Here is a 17,716-nt window from a genome sequence, read left to right as displayed (position 1 = left end):
CCATGGCAGTGCTACTCTTTAGTATTCTAAGTTGTTTAAAAGTTATTCCACAATTGACGTGTGCCATAAACTTACGTACTGCCATAGTGACTTCAGCCGTGCAGGTTTTGTTGTTGTGTGTGACCTTGAGGTCTCTCTACAGTCTTCATGTTCTTTGCATTTAATAGAAACTCACCCACTCTGGTATTTGGGCTTGCATGAGAAAAGTCAGATTTAATTTTTTTTGTAGCAATACATCACAGATTTGGGGGGGGAAAACAGTGCTGTGTGTGTGTGTGTGTAGGCTGAGTTGCCTAAATGTAAGATATCTGGTCTGATTGAGATAGATCAGACCCTCCATGTCTGTCTCCTTTTTTTAAATAGACCCTAAGTGCATGTAAAGCCCCCTCTAATCACTGAGCAGTTTTGCGAATAGACTTGAATGCACCAACCCCCATCACTTCTACTGCTGCTCTCAAATTAATTCCAATCTAATCTGACCTGGCAGCTCATAATGGCTTCTGACTTTTACTCCTTTCTCATCATGAGCCCACTTAGTCTTGGGCTATCACGTTAGCAAACTACAGCATATTAATTAAAGAATATAATTGATCAATTAACTTCTGAGGAGAGGATGAACTAAAGCAAGCATGAATGTGAGGAGGAAGGTGTGGCTTAGATTTGAATATGTGTCATGTTTCTATGCATCAGTGTGTGAAATCATATGTTTTAATGGTAACAGGTAAGACTGTGTGAGGATAATACAACTGTTTTTTGTGGCTTTGGCATACTGCTGTCTCTAGCTGTTTCCATGTGGTCTTGTATTTTCTCTGGAGTGGCTTATACTGTATAACCCAATTAGAGTTTTTCTCTGTTTAATTTACAGTTTTACACCCTTTACTACCCATTTTGCTGCCTCGTTTTCTCCGTCATCCTCTGCACCTGCGAAGCATCCCAGCAGCCCTGGGAACCTCTTATCGATGTCTTTGTTCCTACCAGAGTAGGTAATGAATGTGGGAACTTGATCCAGTTGAAATTGATCTCCCAATGGGGAAGGCCCAAGTTTTAATTAGCAAAGTTAATCAACAGAGTGGGACACAGCGATGCAGAATAAATTGAACCTAATAAGTCTTCTGAATCTGATGGGTGTAACCACAGAAAGATTTATTAGAAGAGAGTTTGTGCCACAGGATGACAGAAGGCTACGTCTTCATCCTTTTGTAGTAGAAATAAAGTCTTAAATAAAACTAAAGGGTCTATTGGGTAAAGGGTATATTGTCACAGGTAACAAGCTAACCATCGCAAAGTGTTGTACTAATGCTGGGCACAAGCTAATTGTATCTTTATAGTTACATCCATGGCGCACAGGAGGCGGGGACGCACGGATCCATCTCCCCAGGAACAAACAAAGATGTGTTGGGTGGGCAAACTTGTGATGTGTTGATCCCGTGGATAATTTGTAGGCTATTAAGTGCACCTGGTCCACCAAAGACTGTCTCGTCTTTGGTGGACTGGTCGTCTTGACTGTCTTAATTCTGCACATATTTCTGTTACTGTAGTCCTATTTACTATTTCATTATTTCATCCATGCGTGGCGCAGCGGATCTGTGCGCACTGTCACCCGCCGTGGAGACTCTGGCCTCACTAACCTCTCCTCCTCTGAGTCGGATCTCCCTCGCAATGGACTCAGTTTCACTGAGCGTACTAACACTTATATATATATATATATATAAATAAATATAAAATAAATGGCATCACATCAGTGAGTTCAACCTGCTTATTGTGCGTAATTTGGACTGACACCGAGATGCATGTTGTTCTGTAACTGGTGTGGCGCTGCCACTATTCTCTTGATTTCCTCTTCGACAGACATTGTTTTTTAGTTAAAGAAACATTACATTTAGCATATATATTGTCACAGGTAACAAGCTAACCATCACAAAGTGTTGTGCTAACGCTGGGAACAGGCAAATTGTATATTATAGTTGTATACATATGATGTGACAGACTTAGGTTAATATTTCACCAGGTCCGAGGGCTAGAGGGATGTGTTAACTAGACCCCATAAAGTTATCCTACAACTGGTTTTTTACTGTACTGTCTGGATGGTAGCTACAGGACATGCTTTGAATTCATAAGATTTAACAATACAGTGTTAGGGACAGATCAGATGGCCAGAGACTTGAGACTTGATTTGGACTTGTGGCAAAAGACTTGAGACTTGACTTGAACTTGCCCCTCAAAGACTTGAGACTCGACTTGGACTTCCAAAAAATTACTTGTGAACATCTCTGCTACCTGCATACAGAAGTAAGCACAAAACTTTTAAAGTAAAGTTTTCCACAAGTCCAATAAGAGGAAACAATGGGGGAAACCAACACAAGGAAACACGCACTACTAGCTACTTTCCCTTACCTGAAAAGAATGAAGGGAAGGTTAAGAATTTAAGAGAATTTGTGATGGTGGGGGGATGAAGTGCTGGTTAGATGGGTGAAATTGTAGCTGTGGGCACAGGGTGATAGATCGGTGAGTGCTGCCTACTCTCCCCTGCCAAGGACCAGAGGACAAAATATATTTTATGTCACACAGATTGTCTGTGTGCGAGTGGATGTGTGTTTTTCTCAATTCGGAGAGATGGACTGCCCTCTGAAATATCACAAAATTGGTCTTGTATTGTGAAGCTCCTAAAAATGACTGCCCACACACATTCACATGTGCTGACAAACAATCCTTATTACGCAACACAATGTAACAATGAACTGTTTTAACATGGCGCTCTTTTCCCCCAATCTTTTCTTTGGTAGGTCTCTGAGTAGAAGTCTGCAGGGGGCTCACCATGGTGCAGGAGAAGAATGACGGGATAAACAGCAACATGGTCCTTCCACCAATTCAACAAAATAGACTTGCTGTAAGAACACTGCTTGCATGACTCTGTCCCGCTGTCATCTCCCACTTTACTCCATGTGCACCAATCTCAAACTCTTTGTTCTTAACAATCACCAGAAAACATGCATGACCACATGAGCTCTGTTCTGTTTGATGTTTACCAAATCACAGAATGTAATGTATTAGTGAGTCATACTGATCCAGCAGAGAATGAAGAACATTTTAAGGGAATACTTGGACATTTTGGGAAATATGCGTATTTGCTAAAAATAAAGATCGATACCAGTCTCATGTCTGTGTATGTATTGCCTACACACTGTTTATACTTCAAGTCAATTTTATTTATATATTCTAATACCACAAATTACCCTCAAGGGGTTTTACATCATACAACACCCTCTATCCTTTTCTTTATACCTTTCCTCTGAACTAGTATGGCCATTTAAATTATTGATAGTTCAATGCAAGCTTTGTCATTACTGTAATGTTTTGTCTTTAATTTGACCTTTTCTTGGCAAGGTGCTGACTGAGTCAGCTGCTCTGTATTCTGAAATCCATCATCATCATTCAAACTGGATAAAGTGTCATTGATTTTAGGAGCATCATTAGCTCATTTCACTTAAACATTGTAATCAGTCTGAACCCTAACTACAGTAACACTTAATTCCAGGCACAGTAACAGCCCACGCACACTGCATGATAATTAATGGGTATCGTTGCCTAACACAAATATTTGTACAACTGACCAGCTTAAGGAGACCTTAAGTCTGATTAGTATACAGTTCACAGTCTGGCCTGTGCTTCAATGCATAAGCTGTTTATGCCTGATGTGCACTGACTGCCTGATAGTGGATCGCATATGGGCCGTGTATTAATATTTACAGCACTGAAAGTTACATGCTCTGATGGATTCAAAGTCAACCCAATCACAATAACACAGAAATCATAACAAACTCAAAATCTTGAAATCTAGAGCAAAGAATAAAATCATTTAAACTGGCCATTTCTTTCTTTCTTTTTAAATTAACCAGTGCTGATATTTCTGAAGAACTGGTAAAATCAAATGTAGCTCGTTGACAGTCGTTTGGCAGTAATTTTGTTTGTCAGCTTGACAGTACGTGCGTGCATGCACACAAGAGACCAGGTTACTGGGAGATATCGGGTTACACAGGTAGAGAATGGAGAACACTGTACTGTGCATCCGTGTATAAATGCAGCAGGTCAGTAATCAGATTCTACCGCTGACCTTATTTTGGAAGCATGGCTTATTTTTGTATGAGCTCAAGGACTATGTAATTGTGCAGTGAAATAATAGGCAAATTTGTCTTAATTTTACGAATGGGCAACTGTTCAGCTATGGAAAAACAGTTGACCTAATTAGACTTTTACAGGCACTTGTTTACATGTAAAAACAAAACAAAAAACAACTCAAATTCCCCTGGTAATAAGATGAAACAATCTACATCACCCAGGCCGGAAGAGCCAGTGAGTAGTGTCCCAGAATCAGCCATAACCACAAAATATAATGTCAAAAATAAAATTCTCTAAAGAAAAATTTACAGTTAAAAGAAAGCAGGAGTAGATTTTTCTTTAGAGAATTTTATTTTTGACGTTATATTTTGTGGATATTGCTGATTCTGGGGCAGGATCAGCAAAGAGAAAAAATAAAGAATTGACCGAAGAACAAAAAAAAAAAAGCTAAAAGGGACAGTGATAAAGCACGGGTGAAAACACGAGTCAACCTTGGTCAGTCAGTCAAAGAAGTGCGGGATTTGAAAGAATTCAAAACCAATCCTGAATATGTCTATTTTATTTATGAAATACATTACAAGATGTAGTATTACATCAATATATGAATTTACGTTGGTGGGTAAAACTCTCTTTTGAAGTAACATTTTATGTTGGCCTTGCTACCGAGCTATATCATGCTTTCGGCTTAATGTTATAAAGACATAACGTTACTATGGAATGTTGATAACTTTAGCTTTATCAATTATACCAACATGTACTATTACCGAGCAACCAAATCTGTTAGTTGTAGGCTTACGTGTAACCTAGGTGTATGAACTGTACTAAAACAAATCAAACAAATCACCATTGTCAAGTTGCGACACTGGGCTGCTCTGGGGGACGCAACGACGGGGAAATTAAACGCCACAACGGGGAAATTAAACGCCACACGCTGGCGAAAACAACAGGACGGACTGCCACACGGGGATGCGATCCCCGGGCGCATGGACGGTCTCTGTGGCACGCAACAACGGGGACATGAAACGCCACAACAACGGGACGGTTGAGGTTAGGAAAAGAAAAACTGGGAAAGGAACCGTAACACGCAGGACACGCCGACAACAACGGGACGGTTGTGGTTAGGAAGAGAATAACGCGGAAAGGAACTGCAACACGCTGGACGCGATCCCTGGGTGAAAGTCCTGTATTGTTTGACTCATCCACCACCCTGACCAACTACTACGTACTACTCCCTACCGTTGTCGTGTTGTGATCACGAAATATGCTTCCCATTTAAATACATTACATTAAAATTCGTAATCACTGCACATAAAAAACGACATAATCGTGTCCTGTTCACGAATCAATAGATTGAATTACGTAAACATTTCATGAACTGCCATCAGACTGGGCTGATATGGACACACGCACTAATCCCAAAATAAATTCTACCTTCATTAAGGTTAAAATGTTCAGTTGAAACTGTTTTAGAGTGTGAGGGTGTTGATTTGACTATATGGCTGGATGATGTAGTTTACAGAGAGGTGTTTGTTATTAAGCCTACCTTCACTGTGTGGCCGGGTTAGCTCAGTTGGTAGTGCAGGCGCACATATATAGAGGTTTACTCCTCGACGCAGCGGCCACGGGTTCGGCTCCGACCTGTGGCCCTTTGCTGCATGTCGTTCCCCCCTCTCTCTCCCCTTTTATGTCTTCATCTGTCCTGTGAAAATAAAAGCCTAAAAATGCCCCCAAAAAATAATACATAAACACTTTAATCCCTGTGTATGTGACACTTTGTTTTTGTAATTCACTTGTGTTTTTTACCTTCTCAGTTGTCATGGGAATTGAAGATCAAGAAAAATCTAAAGACTGTGCCTCCGTGTCTAGGCAAGTTCAGACCAACTGTTGGCCAGTGCTGCCACCAGTGCACCCCAGACAGTCTGGTGAGTAGTTGCCCCCATTAAAATGGCATTTTTCAGCTTTTTATGCGATGAATTTGATCTGGGTTGATCTTTACCTGTGTTTTTCTGTCATGGTGTAGCGCAAGAAGCTTGGACAAAACTCTTCACTTGGTTTTCACAACCTGCTGAGTGTCAATGAGACACACACCAGGTATTGATAATATCTACAGTATTCAGGCAAACAACATACAAAATGTTCCAGTCCCAACGCACTCACCCATGCATATTTTCTGCCTCTGCATTGTGTGTTTTGTTCTGTAGGTATCGAGGCTGGCTGGTGCGGAGGGTGTGCTGCGCGCTGTTTGTGAGTGGGTGCAAGGTTTACTCGAGTCCTGTTAGCAACAGACTGGAGAGAGTCTGTCAGAGCAACAGGTACCTGACAGGAGAGAGAAGGAGGTGGAGGAGAGGAGTAGCGATGCCAGAGGAGAGTAAATAAATGATAGGCAGAGATACAGAAAGTGAAACGGGCCTTGCAGTTCTGGAGAGAGGGAAAGAGAAAGGAGAGGCGATAAGACACAAACAAAGATACAGAAAATGAAGTCCATTATGGGGTCTGTGCAGAGTGAAAGAAAATGGGATAACTTAGGACTGTTGTCACTTCCCTTATCTCTGTCGCAGAGTTTTTAGTTTGTATCTGTTGTTTTCTCTCCTTCGGTGTAATTGAGTTTAACCTTTATGTAACCTCTTTACTGTTGTTGTCTTACAAGAAGGCGGGTGTTTGTCTGCATGTAGCACAAAAGAGGCTTTGTGATGTGTTAACCCTGCTGTCCTGTGACCATGTGTTTAAGGGTGAAGGAGGTGCTCAAAGCAGAGCATAAAGCACCTGAGGGGGGAGACAGCCGAGGGCAGCTCAACCACCTCTCACCATTCCTCCCCCTCATTAACACCTGCATATCGCCTGGCCTCTTACGGTGTGTGTGTGCGTGTGTGCGCGTGTCGATGGGCAAAGGGGGCGGTTCACTCTGTCAGGTCTTAAGAGCCTATAGTCTTTTTTTAAAGAAACTTTTTAGGCCTTCTTTTAGTCTTAATAATCTCTCTACAAAATCTACCCTGTACTGTCACATTTCTCCTCTTTCCTTCCTCATTTACAGCCTCTGTCATCATCTCTATCTACAGTTGTCACCCTTACACACCCTTAATTGCTTTCCGCTTTCTTTCTTCCCTATGTCATCAGTTTCTTTCTCGTCCTTATCCCTTTTCTCCCCATGTTGTCTCACTCCCATCTATCTCATTTACATTTTGTCACACTTTAGTCCATCCTCACTTTCTTTGCTAAAGCTCCCTTTTGCGCGACATCACGTTATTGGCAGGCATTTCTTCTTTCCTCACCACTATCTGTCTATTATTACCATGTGCACATTGTCCCTCTCTCCTCCGTATCTCCAGTCATTCACTTTTTCTCCTCTTTTTTCTTCTGTGCATCTCTTTACCCACTATCATCTCCTGGCTAGATTCCTGAGCTGGGTGATGCTGAAGATGCTTTCTTCCATGTTTGGCAGTATTCAAGTTAACCTGAACCATCTGCCAGCTTTGCACAGAGCCTCACAAGAGGTGCAAGTATTTATAAACACACACACACACACACACACATATGCAGATGAAATCTAACTTTTTAATTCACAGATGATAAAATGTGCTACCCTAAAGTGCTACCCCAAAGGGTGTCAACTCTTCCTGCAAAACATGGAAAGCACACTTTGTATTTACAAAACCAATATTATGAGGTTTGACTCCAAAACATCCAATCTTAGGATGTGCTCAGCCATCAAATGAGATGGTAAACAGCTACAGCCCTCTGTTAACACATCCACTACCAAACATTTCAAGGTTAAAAAAAATATTTTTCACATCCAAATATGTAATTGCTTTTGAAAGTCTTTAAAAAAATACCTAAAACTTTAAAGTTGCTCTTACTTGCCTTGTACTTAATTATTGTCTGTTTTTACTGAAGACTTAACAATTCTAATTACATGGTTGACTAAATAAATATAAGTGAATAAGTCAGGCTGCTGTTGCAGAGGTTGAAAATGGGCATTAATGAATCCAATGAACTATGTCTTTAGTTTAGATCTCACTTAGATCTATTACTTAAATAATGGTGAAACCATCGGGGCACTATTCCAGCAATGCTAATGGTTTTCAATGGTTGTCAGCTGGTTGTCAACACATATTCAGGTTTCTTACACCATGTGAGTAGTGTCCTGCCTTCTGGATTATTTTTAATTCATCCAAATGCATTTTTTAAACCTGTTGATAGGGGATCTTGTAAAAAATAGGTTTAGTTCTATTTCGTATAGGCTTCGCCCTCTAAGCCACGCTATTGGGTTTATCCCTTCGCGCATGCGCAGTCGTGAAGATTTTCTTTCCCGCCCTAGCGTGCCGCTCGGGCTTCAACTACGTCCGCAAATACTGTATATAAACAGAGCGGACCCGTAGCTCTGCTTCCACTTTTTCTTCAAGCTAGCAGTATGAAGACAAGCTCGACTTCCAGCGGTGTTCACCTCTGCCCCACCTGCCGGCTGGCTGCATCCTGCCGCCGGACCTCCATCCCCGCTGTGAGACCTGCCTTGGCGCCGCTTACGCCTCTTGCCAGTTCTGCATCCGCCTGCCATCTAAAGAACTTAACCGGCGGGCGGAAGCTTTCTGGAGTGTCAGGCTCTCACCCCCGACGCCTCCTGCCAGTTCTGCATCCGCCTGCCATCTAAAGAGCTTATCGGCGTGCGGAAGCTTTTCTGGAGTGTCAGGCTAGCGGGGAAGGGGATGGCAGCTGGGCAGACAGACGGCAATCCGTCAACACCCTGGATCCGCCGGAGGAAGGCTTTATCGACAAGCACGAGTCCGATGGCTCGATTCTCTTGGATAACGCCTCCGTCACCGGCTGTCCCTCCTCCCCCTGGGAGATCTGGACCTCGAAACGGGGATCGATGCCCTCCCATTGCGGCTCTCCCCATCTCCGGAATGGCCAAGGGCACCGCTCCGGCGGTCTTCCCCTCTGCCTCAGGCGGCTCCACCCTCTCTTTTGGATCTGCCGGAGATCATCAAAAGGCGGCAGACCAGAGAGGCATAGCGCTCCCGGCTGAGCTTCCAGCCCCCGCTCGCGGCCTCTTGAGTGGGGATGTTTACGCTCAGGAGCCGCCCTCCTCACGGGCCCCACTCTGGCCGCGCTTCACGGAGCTTCGGCCGTTTGTGGAAGAGGCGCTCTCCCAGCCCGGGAAACTGAAGACTCCCGTCTTTCGCTACGCCCCGTTTACCCGGGTTCAAGGCGACACAGAAGCGGGCTTCCCTTCGGTCCCCCCTCTGGAGCAGAGTCTGGCGTCCATCCTGCTTCCGAAGGCCACTTTTTTTCGGCCACCGGAAGCCTATGCCTCCTTCGCCCCATGGATCAGGTATGTGCTCAGGTCACTGACCGGTCACACCAGTGTGCGGCCCAGGATCTCGTGGCACAGAACAATATAGCTTTGCTAGCCTCCGCCGCCTCCGCCATGGCCATTAGCCGACTCCGGGAGCTCTTCCTCCGGAGCTAGTCACGGAGATTGGCAAAGCTATGACCGCGATCCTCACCCTGACCACGGCGTCCACGGTGGCGTTGTCCAGAGTCATGGCGTGGCAGACTGTGGAGCCAGCGAAACATCTGGCTCCACATGACACAGCTACCCACTGACATCAGACGCAAGCTTCTGTACGGCCCCATAGCTCCTGATGGACTATTTGGGCCCCGCCTACAGACAGCCACGTCCCATTTGCACCAAGCGGAACGATTTCGAATGCTCGGCTCTTAGAAGGCGGCTCCTCCACAGCAGCGCCTTCGCCATGACAACCGGCATGAAAGGAAGCGCGCCACAGCCTCTGCTGCGGCTGCGTTTTCCCAGGCTTCAAGCTCCGCTCCTCCGCCCGGCCCCCCTCCGCAGCGACTGCCGGCTCCACATGACCGGCAGGCCTCTCAGAGCCGGAGGACCATGAAGGCGGCCCCCACCTGGTCTAACCTACCCCCGAGCCCCCCAACAAACAGCGGCGTCGGGACGCAGGAAACGTCTGTCCACATACAGTTGAGAGATGGAAACACAACGGCCCTTAAGGGCCACCCCCACCCATCTAAAGAGCAGTTTCCCCTCAGCCAAGCAGCCCCTGTTCCCATTGAACAGTGCGCTGACAACGTCGTTCCCCACACAAGCGCACACCAGCCCACCGCTGCACGCGGAGCTCCACCGCTCTCTCACTATGCAGACAGCGAGAGCGAACGCTCATTCACTATGAACGGTGCCGCTCAGTCATCCCTCTCCCCCCGGCCATGCCAGCGGGACGAGGAAGACAATGACCCGGTGACCGCTCCCGCCTCTCAACGGCGGTGACCGGCCCTTTCGTCAGAGCCCTCCATGGGCTGGGCGTCACAATCTCACGTCTCGCCCAGCGGCGGAATGGGCTCTGCGCTCCTTGCTGACCATGTCCGTAAACAAACACACAGACATGTGCACGCCTGCTCTCAGAGCACAGCGCAGCATGGATCAGGCTGACACACATGGACTCATGGATGTCAAAGCTGATAACACGGGGCTATACACTTCAGCTCACCTCCCCCCCGCCTCGCGGGCGTATTGGAGACAACCGTGTCATCCCAGGCAGAGCCAGATGCCATGACAGAGCTAGGGGAGCTACTGTCACGGAGTGCCCATTCCACATGCTGACCATCAGACATGTGTTGGAATGTGTGCGCCACCAAGAATGATTTACATCTGTGGATCTGAAAGACGCATACTTTCACATCCAAATCATTCCCAGACACAGGAGATTCACTGCCCCCCCAAGGTGTCAGCGCTGTCCGTCATGCGCCTTCTGGGCATGATGTCCGCGGGCTACATGGTGGTCCCCCTGGGGCTTCTCCACATGAGAAAAATCCAGAGGTGGTTCCTCCGTCAGCGTCTCGACCCCATACGTCACAAGTGGCGAATGCTGATCATTCCTCCTTCCCTACAGTCGGACCTGTCATATTGGGGGAATCCCCGGACCTTGTCAGCTGGGGTTCCCCTGGGCAAGGTGACGTCATACGTGACAGTGTACACGGACGCGTCCCTCACTGGCTGGGGGGGAATGTGCGAATCACAGGTGGTGGGAGGAGAATGGCCACCCCCCCCCATACACATAATTTGTCTAGAGCTGTCCACGGTGCTGAAGGTTTTGAAACACTTTGCCCCGGTGGTAGCAGGGAGACATGTCGTCATACAGACAGACAATGTTACTGCAGCAGCGTTCATAAATCGCCAGGGCGGCGTACGTTCGGCCCGGCTATTGGAAATAGCCAGGAGCCTTCTGCTGTGGGCACACAGTCACCTGCTGTCCATCAAGGCTGTCTACATCCCCGGGATACTAAACCGGGCGGCAGACCTAATGTCGAGGGGAGGGCCCTCTCACAACGAGTGGAAATTGAATCCCACTATTGTTCAGAAGCTGTGGAGCAGGTTCGGGAAAGCGGAGGTGGATCTGTTCGCCTCACGAGAAAACACACAGTGCCCTCTGTGGTTTTGCTTGAGCGCACGGGACAATCCACCCCTCAGCGTGGACGCTTTCTCCCACCACCCCTGGCCCAGAACCCTCCTATATGCTTTTCCCCCGGTCCCTCTGATTCCTCGTCTCCTGGAACACATCCAGGAGGAGAATCTGTCGGTCATCTTGGTGGCGCCGGAGCGCACGAGCGCATCCTGGTTCCCGACACTGGTCCAGCTGCTGGCGGGTCCCCCCTCGCAATTGCCGTGGCGCGAGGATGCCCTGTCACAGCTGGACGGCGCGATATCTCACCCCCCCCCAGTGATAACCCAGCGACTGTGGGGCTGGCTGCTGAGCGGGAACGCTTGCAGAGGTTAGGCTTGCCTCCTGCCGTGGTGCGCACTATTCAGAGCACGAGAGCCCCCTCCACAACAGCGTGTTACGCGGCGCGTTGGGCCACTTTCCAGCGCTGGTGCACGGAGAGGGAAACAGACCCTATATCGTGTCCCCTGCCTCTCGTGTTGACTTCTCTCCAAACATTGGTAGATAACGACCTGGCTCCGTCCACAGTCAAAGCCTACGCAGCGGCCATTTCATCCTGCCACGAAGGCTATGGAGAGAGAACTGTTTTTGCGCACCCCCTAGTAAAGCGTTTTTTGAAAGGGGTCAGACGACAAAAACCCGCCGTGCGCTCTCTCACTCCCCAATGGGATCTGGCCCTGGTGCTTCGAGCTCTGGGGAAGCCTCCTTTCGAGCCCTTGGCACAAGCCTCTCTCAGGTTGCTGTTCCTAGAAATGGCGCTTCTCCTTGCCCTGACGTCAGCCAAGCGAATGAGCGACTTATGTGCGCTGTCAGTTTCACCGTCCTGTCTCTCCATTAGAGGGGACGGGAGCGCAGCCACCCTACAGCCTAACCCTTCTTTCACACCGAAAATTTTAACAAATTCCTTTCGGTCGAGGGTTTTTTTTTTCCCTCCAGGGTTTTTTTCCCCCCGCCTCATTACAACGACCTGAGGAGGTTTCCCACCGATTGTGCCCGGTGCGTGCGTTATCACAGTACGTTTTACGCACGGCGGACATAAGGCGGACACAACAGCTGTTTGTACACTATAGGGAACACTCCCAAGGAGCGGCCCTGTCAAAACAGCGTCTGTCTCACTGGCTGTGTGAAGCTATCACCCAGGCCTATTACACGGAGGGGGCGGAGCCCCCCCAGGGCATCCGGGCACATTCTACAAGGGCACTATCGGCATCAACAGCTCTGTTCAGAGGCATGTCAGTAGCCGACATCTGCGCGCCGGCCTCTTGGGCATCCCCATGCCCTTTCATCCGTTTCTATTTGCGGGATATGTCCGAGCCCTCTCTGACTCACTCGGTTCTATCCTCACTCAACGACGGATGATGCCCCGTCGTATGTGGGCCGGGTGCCGAGAGGAGAGCGGCGTTCCACATATATGTGTAGCCTATGTATATATGTACATATGTATATATATATTTGTCGCTATCACACATACTCTCTCACTGCCATGCACGCCTACAATCATGATATGTGCCACTGCATGTGCACTGCCTGGGGTCCTTAGCTGAAGAAAAAGCTTATGTTGGGAGCAGAGCTACGGGTCCGCTCTGTTTATATACAGTATTTGCGGACGTAGTTGAAGCCCGAGTGGCACGCTAGGGTGGGAAAGAAAATCTTCACGACTGCGCATGCGCGAAGGGATAAACCCAATAGTGTGGCTTAGAGGGCTACGCCTATACTCATAGAATCTGGAGTTACAATAACGTAACTATCGTTCTTGATTTATCCAGTTTGTCTCAATTTCCTCTCAAATGTATAATCCGATCTATATTTTCACTTTGTAATCTCACATTTATTTCACACATAAATTAGTATAACGAAGGACTTTTCTATGTGACGGTCTCACCATAACTTACGTCTTCATCTATCGGTTTCATTTGCTGTGTACTGATTAAAAAAAATGATCGAAAAAAAAAATTCATAATGTCATTATAAACTGATAAACCAGTAACCAAGTCTTTTGAGATTTTTAGGATAGGTTTGCCAGAAAGACAAAAGATGATGAACACAAAAACTAATTAACATGTTTTTATCACGGAATCATAGATGTGGGACCTTATAACTTTTTTACTGTCGCGACACGATCAAATCCACAAAAGTACAATCATGTTTTATTTGTCTGCTTTGACTTCACTGGCTTTATAATTGAGTTTGCAATTGCAGCTCTTCGTTTTCACGTTTGCACAGTAATGAAACAAACAAACAAACAAATGCTACTCAAAAGATAAAGGGCCACATACGCTACAGAATAATAGAGCTGTTGCGGACCTTGGTATGCTCTCACTTAAACATACTCCCCACGTATAACCTTAATCTCTGCCTGCATCTTAACTATTTAAGTGTAAAAAAATCATAAGGTTGTCCAATTTTTTTATCCCTGCTGGTTTTAAATCATCAATATACTTTATTGACATTCTATTTTCCTGATACTATCTGAAGCTTGTGGAAAATAAAATTGATTAAATATGAAGCCACAGCAACACTCTGGTAATCCGTGTGCCACCTCTGCACAGTCCACCATTGTTTGCCTTAATGAATGACCATGTGAAGGATCTTTAGTTTATCTAAAGCTGCTTCTGTTCTGTAATTCAGGGATCTCTGCTGGTGTATGTGCATGTGCGTCAGAGCATCGTGGACTGTGCTCTCATCCCCCTGGTGCTCTTCTCTCACAACCTGAGGGTCCCATACACTGTTTGTCCCCTCCACATTACCAGCTCCTCCATAAGGTATAGTCCTACACACACAAACCTACATAAAAGCATAGAAGTAAACATACAGAGCATTCCCCCACAAATAATGCCTGCAGACACCCTTTTTGCCCGACATCAAATGCTGAATTTATCACTTTAATTCACAGCACCATATTTAGGTCAGTAAATTTAAACAGCGTGAAGACACGTCATCACTTCAAGCTCCTTAAATTAACCTAGATATGTCTGAGATACAGTATCCTTTATTTATCCTATAGATCAATCTTGAAGAAAGTAGGTGTGGTCCTCCTGCCAACTTCTGCTGTGACCGAGCAGGATGCTGAGATGGACAGTCTGTACAATCCTGTAATGACCTCCGTAAGTCTGATGTGTGTTGATGGGTTTTAAGATGAGGTAGGATATGGCAATCATTGTGGTGATTGTAGTTCTATTATGTTTGAAGGAGAAATTAACTTTAGTCAGCAATGAACACCGACACATAAAGGTTTGCTCTTCACTGGGGTCTGGACAATAGGTCATCATTGTTTTAACAAGATTAAGAGTCTACAGCCATGCTAGCGGCTCTGCGAGGCTGGTTCTTAGGCACAGCAGTGCTGTGAGCTGAATGCTAACATTAGAATGCTTAAAGGAGACCTATTATGCTAATTTTCAGGTTCATACTTGTATTTTGTGTTTTTACTAGAACATGATCACACTTTATTTTTCTCATACTGCCCTTGCCTTTTGTATCTGTATTCACCCTCTGTGTGAGACGTTCTGTTTTAGTGTTTTAGTCTCTTTAAAGCTTCAGTTAAACTCGTGTGACACCATGCGCCGCAGGTCTCTGTAGATGGCGCACGTTACGAGCATGCACGGAGTCATTTATGCTCAACACATTGTTCATTACAGTATTCTCCGTAAAGCGAGTATTTTACAAAAAAATCTATAAATAAGCAAGAAGTAGTAGAGAAGAAGTAGAGAGCGGAAGTAAAGGAAAGCAGGCTGCTTGGCAACAGTAGTAAACACATTTATGATAAACACAGACGTACTGCCAAACATTTATCTACTCTAATTATGTGACTGTCTTTTATCTCCAAATCGAAATTACTGTCTGTGTCTCTAACACTGTTAAGATCTTTCCATGAGGATTTATTTTAGCTTTGACAAAATTATCTCTCATGTTTTTCTACACTTTCCAGCAAAATGCCTCTTCTTTTCCCAGTGTGATGTCTCTCTGACCACATATGACGTGTGACTCCCTGTGGTCTGTACATGAAGAATCATGCAGATGTTTGTAGAGGCGAACCTGCTCGGCCAGTCTTCCCAGCCGACCATGTTCAATGAAAGCGCAGCACACGCTGAGTTACAAAAATTCAGAGGTGTGGAGCCTTCGCGCTGGAAACGACAGATGTGGTGACGTCATTTTATGGCTCACGCACCTCGAGCCGGGAACACCATGGCAACCATACACTGCCAAAAAAGCCCAGTCTGCTCTGATTGGTCAGCTTTTCCGCATCTGTGTTCCACTCTTGCTGTCTCTGTACCGTCCGTTGCAGCCAGGGACTGATTGTAATAGAGTATAGCAGCACTTTCTACTGTGAAAAATCAAATGTCAACCTCATGGTGGCACTGGATTAATGTTCAGAGGATCACCAAAGTCAGTAATTCAATTCAATTCAATTTTATTTATAGTATCAAATCATAACAAGAGTTATCTCGAGACACTTTACAGATAGAGTAGGTCTAGACCACACTCTATAATTTACAAATTCAACAATTCCAGTAATTCCCCCAAGAGCAAGCATTATCAGTGGCTAATGCGACAGTGGCGAGGAAAAACTCCCTTTTAGGAAGAAACCTCGGCCAGACCCAGGCTCTTGGTAGGCGGTGTCTGACGATGCCGCTTGGGAATGTGCTGAACAGTGGCAATAATAGTCACAAAGATAATGGAACAATGACTACAAATGGTAGTCGTAGTAGTTCATGTCATAACAGGGCACTGAAGGGCGTTACAGGATGTAGCATGGCACAGCACAGCATGGGCAGGCGTAGCAAGACGCAGACACTTGGCAGGATGCAGCCGGACACTGCAGAGCATCGCAGGACACTGCAGGGCATTGCAGAGCGTTGGACCACAGTGACAGCTCCAACCAAGATCGTGGTGCCACCCTAATCCAAGGGAATATTCTGGGCGGGAAAAGAAACATAAGGACTGCTAGAAATGCTAGGTTAGGTTAGTAACAAGCATTTCTGGAGCGCACAAATGGAAAGAGAGGAGAGAGCAGCTCAGTGTGTCACAGGAAGGAAGGAACTTACCCCGTAGTCTAGAACTATAATAGCATAACTAACAGAGGCAGGCTAAAGTACAGTAGTATTCATCCTCTGGGGACCATTAAAGGAGAACTTTAATAGTTGTACCAAATGCCATGGCAAACTATCCAATAGTTGCTGAGATTATTTCAGTCTGGACCAAAGTGGCCACCTATCCAGTTACCAGTACTGGCACCTCTCCAGCTACCAGTCCACCACTGTACTTGGTACGTACAGGGACTTGAACCGGCGACCCTCCTGTTCCCAAGCCAAGTCCCTACGGACTGAGCTGCTTCCACCCAAAGACTCACTCGGAGAAGCTACATGAAGCTAATTTAGCCAATAGCCACGATTGAAGCTTGTGGTCAGTGATTCCCACTTCTTCCCACCGACAACTACCCAAAGATGGACTTTCTGTTTCAAAATAACATGTACTTAAGTGGCATTGGTTAAGTACAGTAACTACCACAATTTTAAGCCACGAAGACTTTCAACAACCGTTTACACATGCAAATTACCCCTTCAACAGTCAAAAGCAAATTCAGGTTTCATGTACCCTTTTCCCAGAGGCACCAACCATAAAAACACCCTCTTGGTACAAACCTTTGCAGCCTGACAATTGGAGCAGTTCTCATTAGCTGTGAATGTGAACCCAAATACAGTCTGTTTACTAGTAGATGGGAACAAAGCACTGCGCCACGTATCAGAAAACATGTTGCTAATGCATTTTGCTGAAAAAACCTTCACAGACATCAGTTAATTATATAAAATTGCAGGGTAAGCGAAAGATACCTGTCCTTGTAATTTGGCTGTTTAGCGTTTGTGCATTTGGTACAATTCATACTCACTCACATACACACTTTTCGTTGCACTCCACAGTGGAGTGTTATCACAGTCCACTCCTCAATCAGAATCCTACCTGTCTTTCCCCCCCTCTCCCTTGTTCCCCAGCTTCATCCCACTCTCTCACACTCTATTCATTTTCAAAATTACCATGGGGCTTGAGTTTTGCTATAGAGATTGCAGATTTGGAGTTGGCTGGAGTGACAAATGAGAAGAGGGCGTAGAAAGGAGAAGAATGGTGGTTAATTTGATTGTGGGTAG

At 45.9% G+C, this 17,716-nt stretch overlaps 1 protein-coding gene across 5 annotated transcripts in view; it reads left to right on the top strand.

Annotated features, from left to right (window-relative positions):
* gpat2 (glycerol-3-phosphate acyltransferase 2, mitochondrial) overlaps positions 1-17,716 on the top strand; it is a 155,835-nt gene that overhangs the window by 118,995 nt on the left and 19,124 nt on the right. For 3 of the 5 annotated variants that reach the window (XM_035991290.1, XM_035991289.1, XM_031305271.2), the window contains exons 3-10: positions 2,784-2,887; positions 5,928-6,038; positions 6,137-6,207; positions 6,318-6,428; positions 6,845-6,967; positions 7,508-7,607; positions 14,205-14,338; positions 14,581-14,680. In XM_035991290.1, the coding sequence (XP_035847183.1) occupies positions 2,816-2,887; positions 5,928-6,038; positions 6,137-6,207; positions 6,318-6,428; positions 6,845-6,967; positions 7,508-7,607; positions 14,205-14,338; positions 14,581-14,680 (822 nt within the window). In that variant the 5' untranslated portion in view covers positions 2,784-2,815. The remainder of the gene's footprint in view (positions 1-2,783; positions 2,888-5,927; positions 6,039-6,136; positions 6,208-6,317; positions 6,429-6,844; positions 6,968-7,507; positions 7,608-14,204; positions 14,339-14,580; positions 14,681-17,716) is intronic. The other 2 variants (XM_035991292.1, XM_031305274.2) reach the window with 1 other exon arrangement.

This window comes from Sander lucioperca, chromosome 2 (assembly GCF_008315115.2).
Source record: "Sander lucioperca isolate FBNREF2018 chromosome 2, SLUC_FBN_1.2, whole genome shotgun sequence".
NCBI lineage: Eukaryota > Metazoa > Chordata > Actinopteri > Perciformes > Percidae > Sander > Sander lucioperca.
The sequence above is the reverse complement of the archived record's forward strand: the minus strand, read 5'-3'. Positions and strand labels throughout refer to the sequence as shown.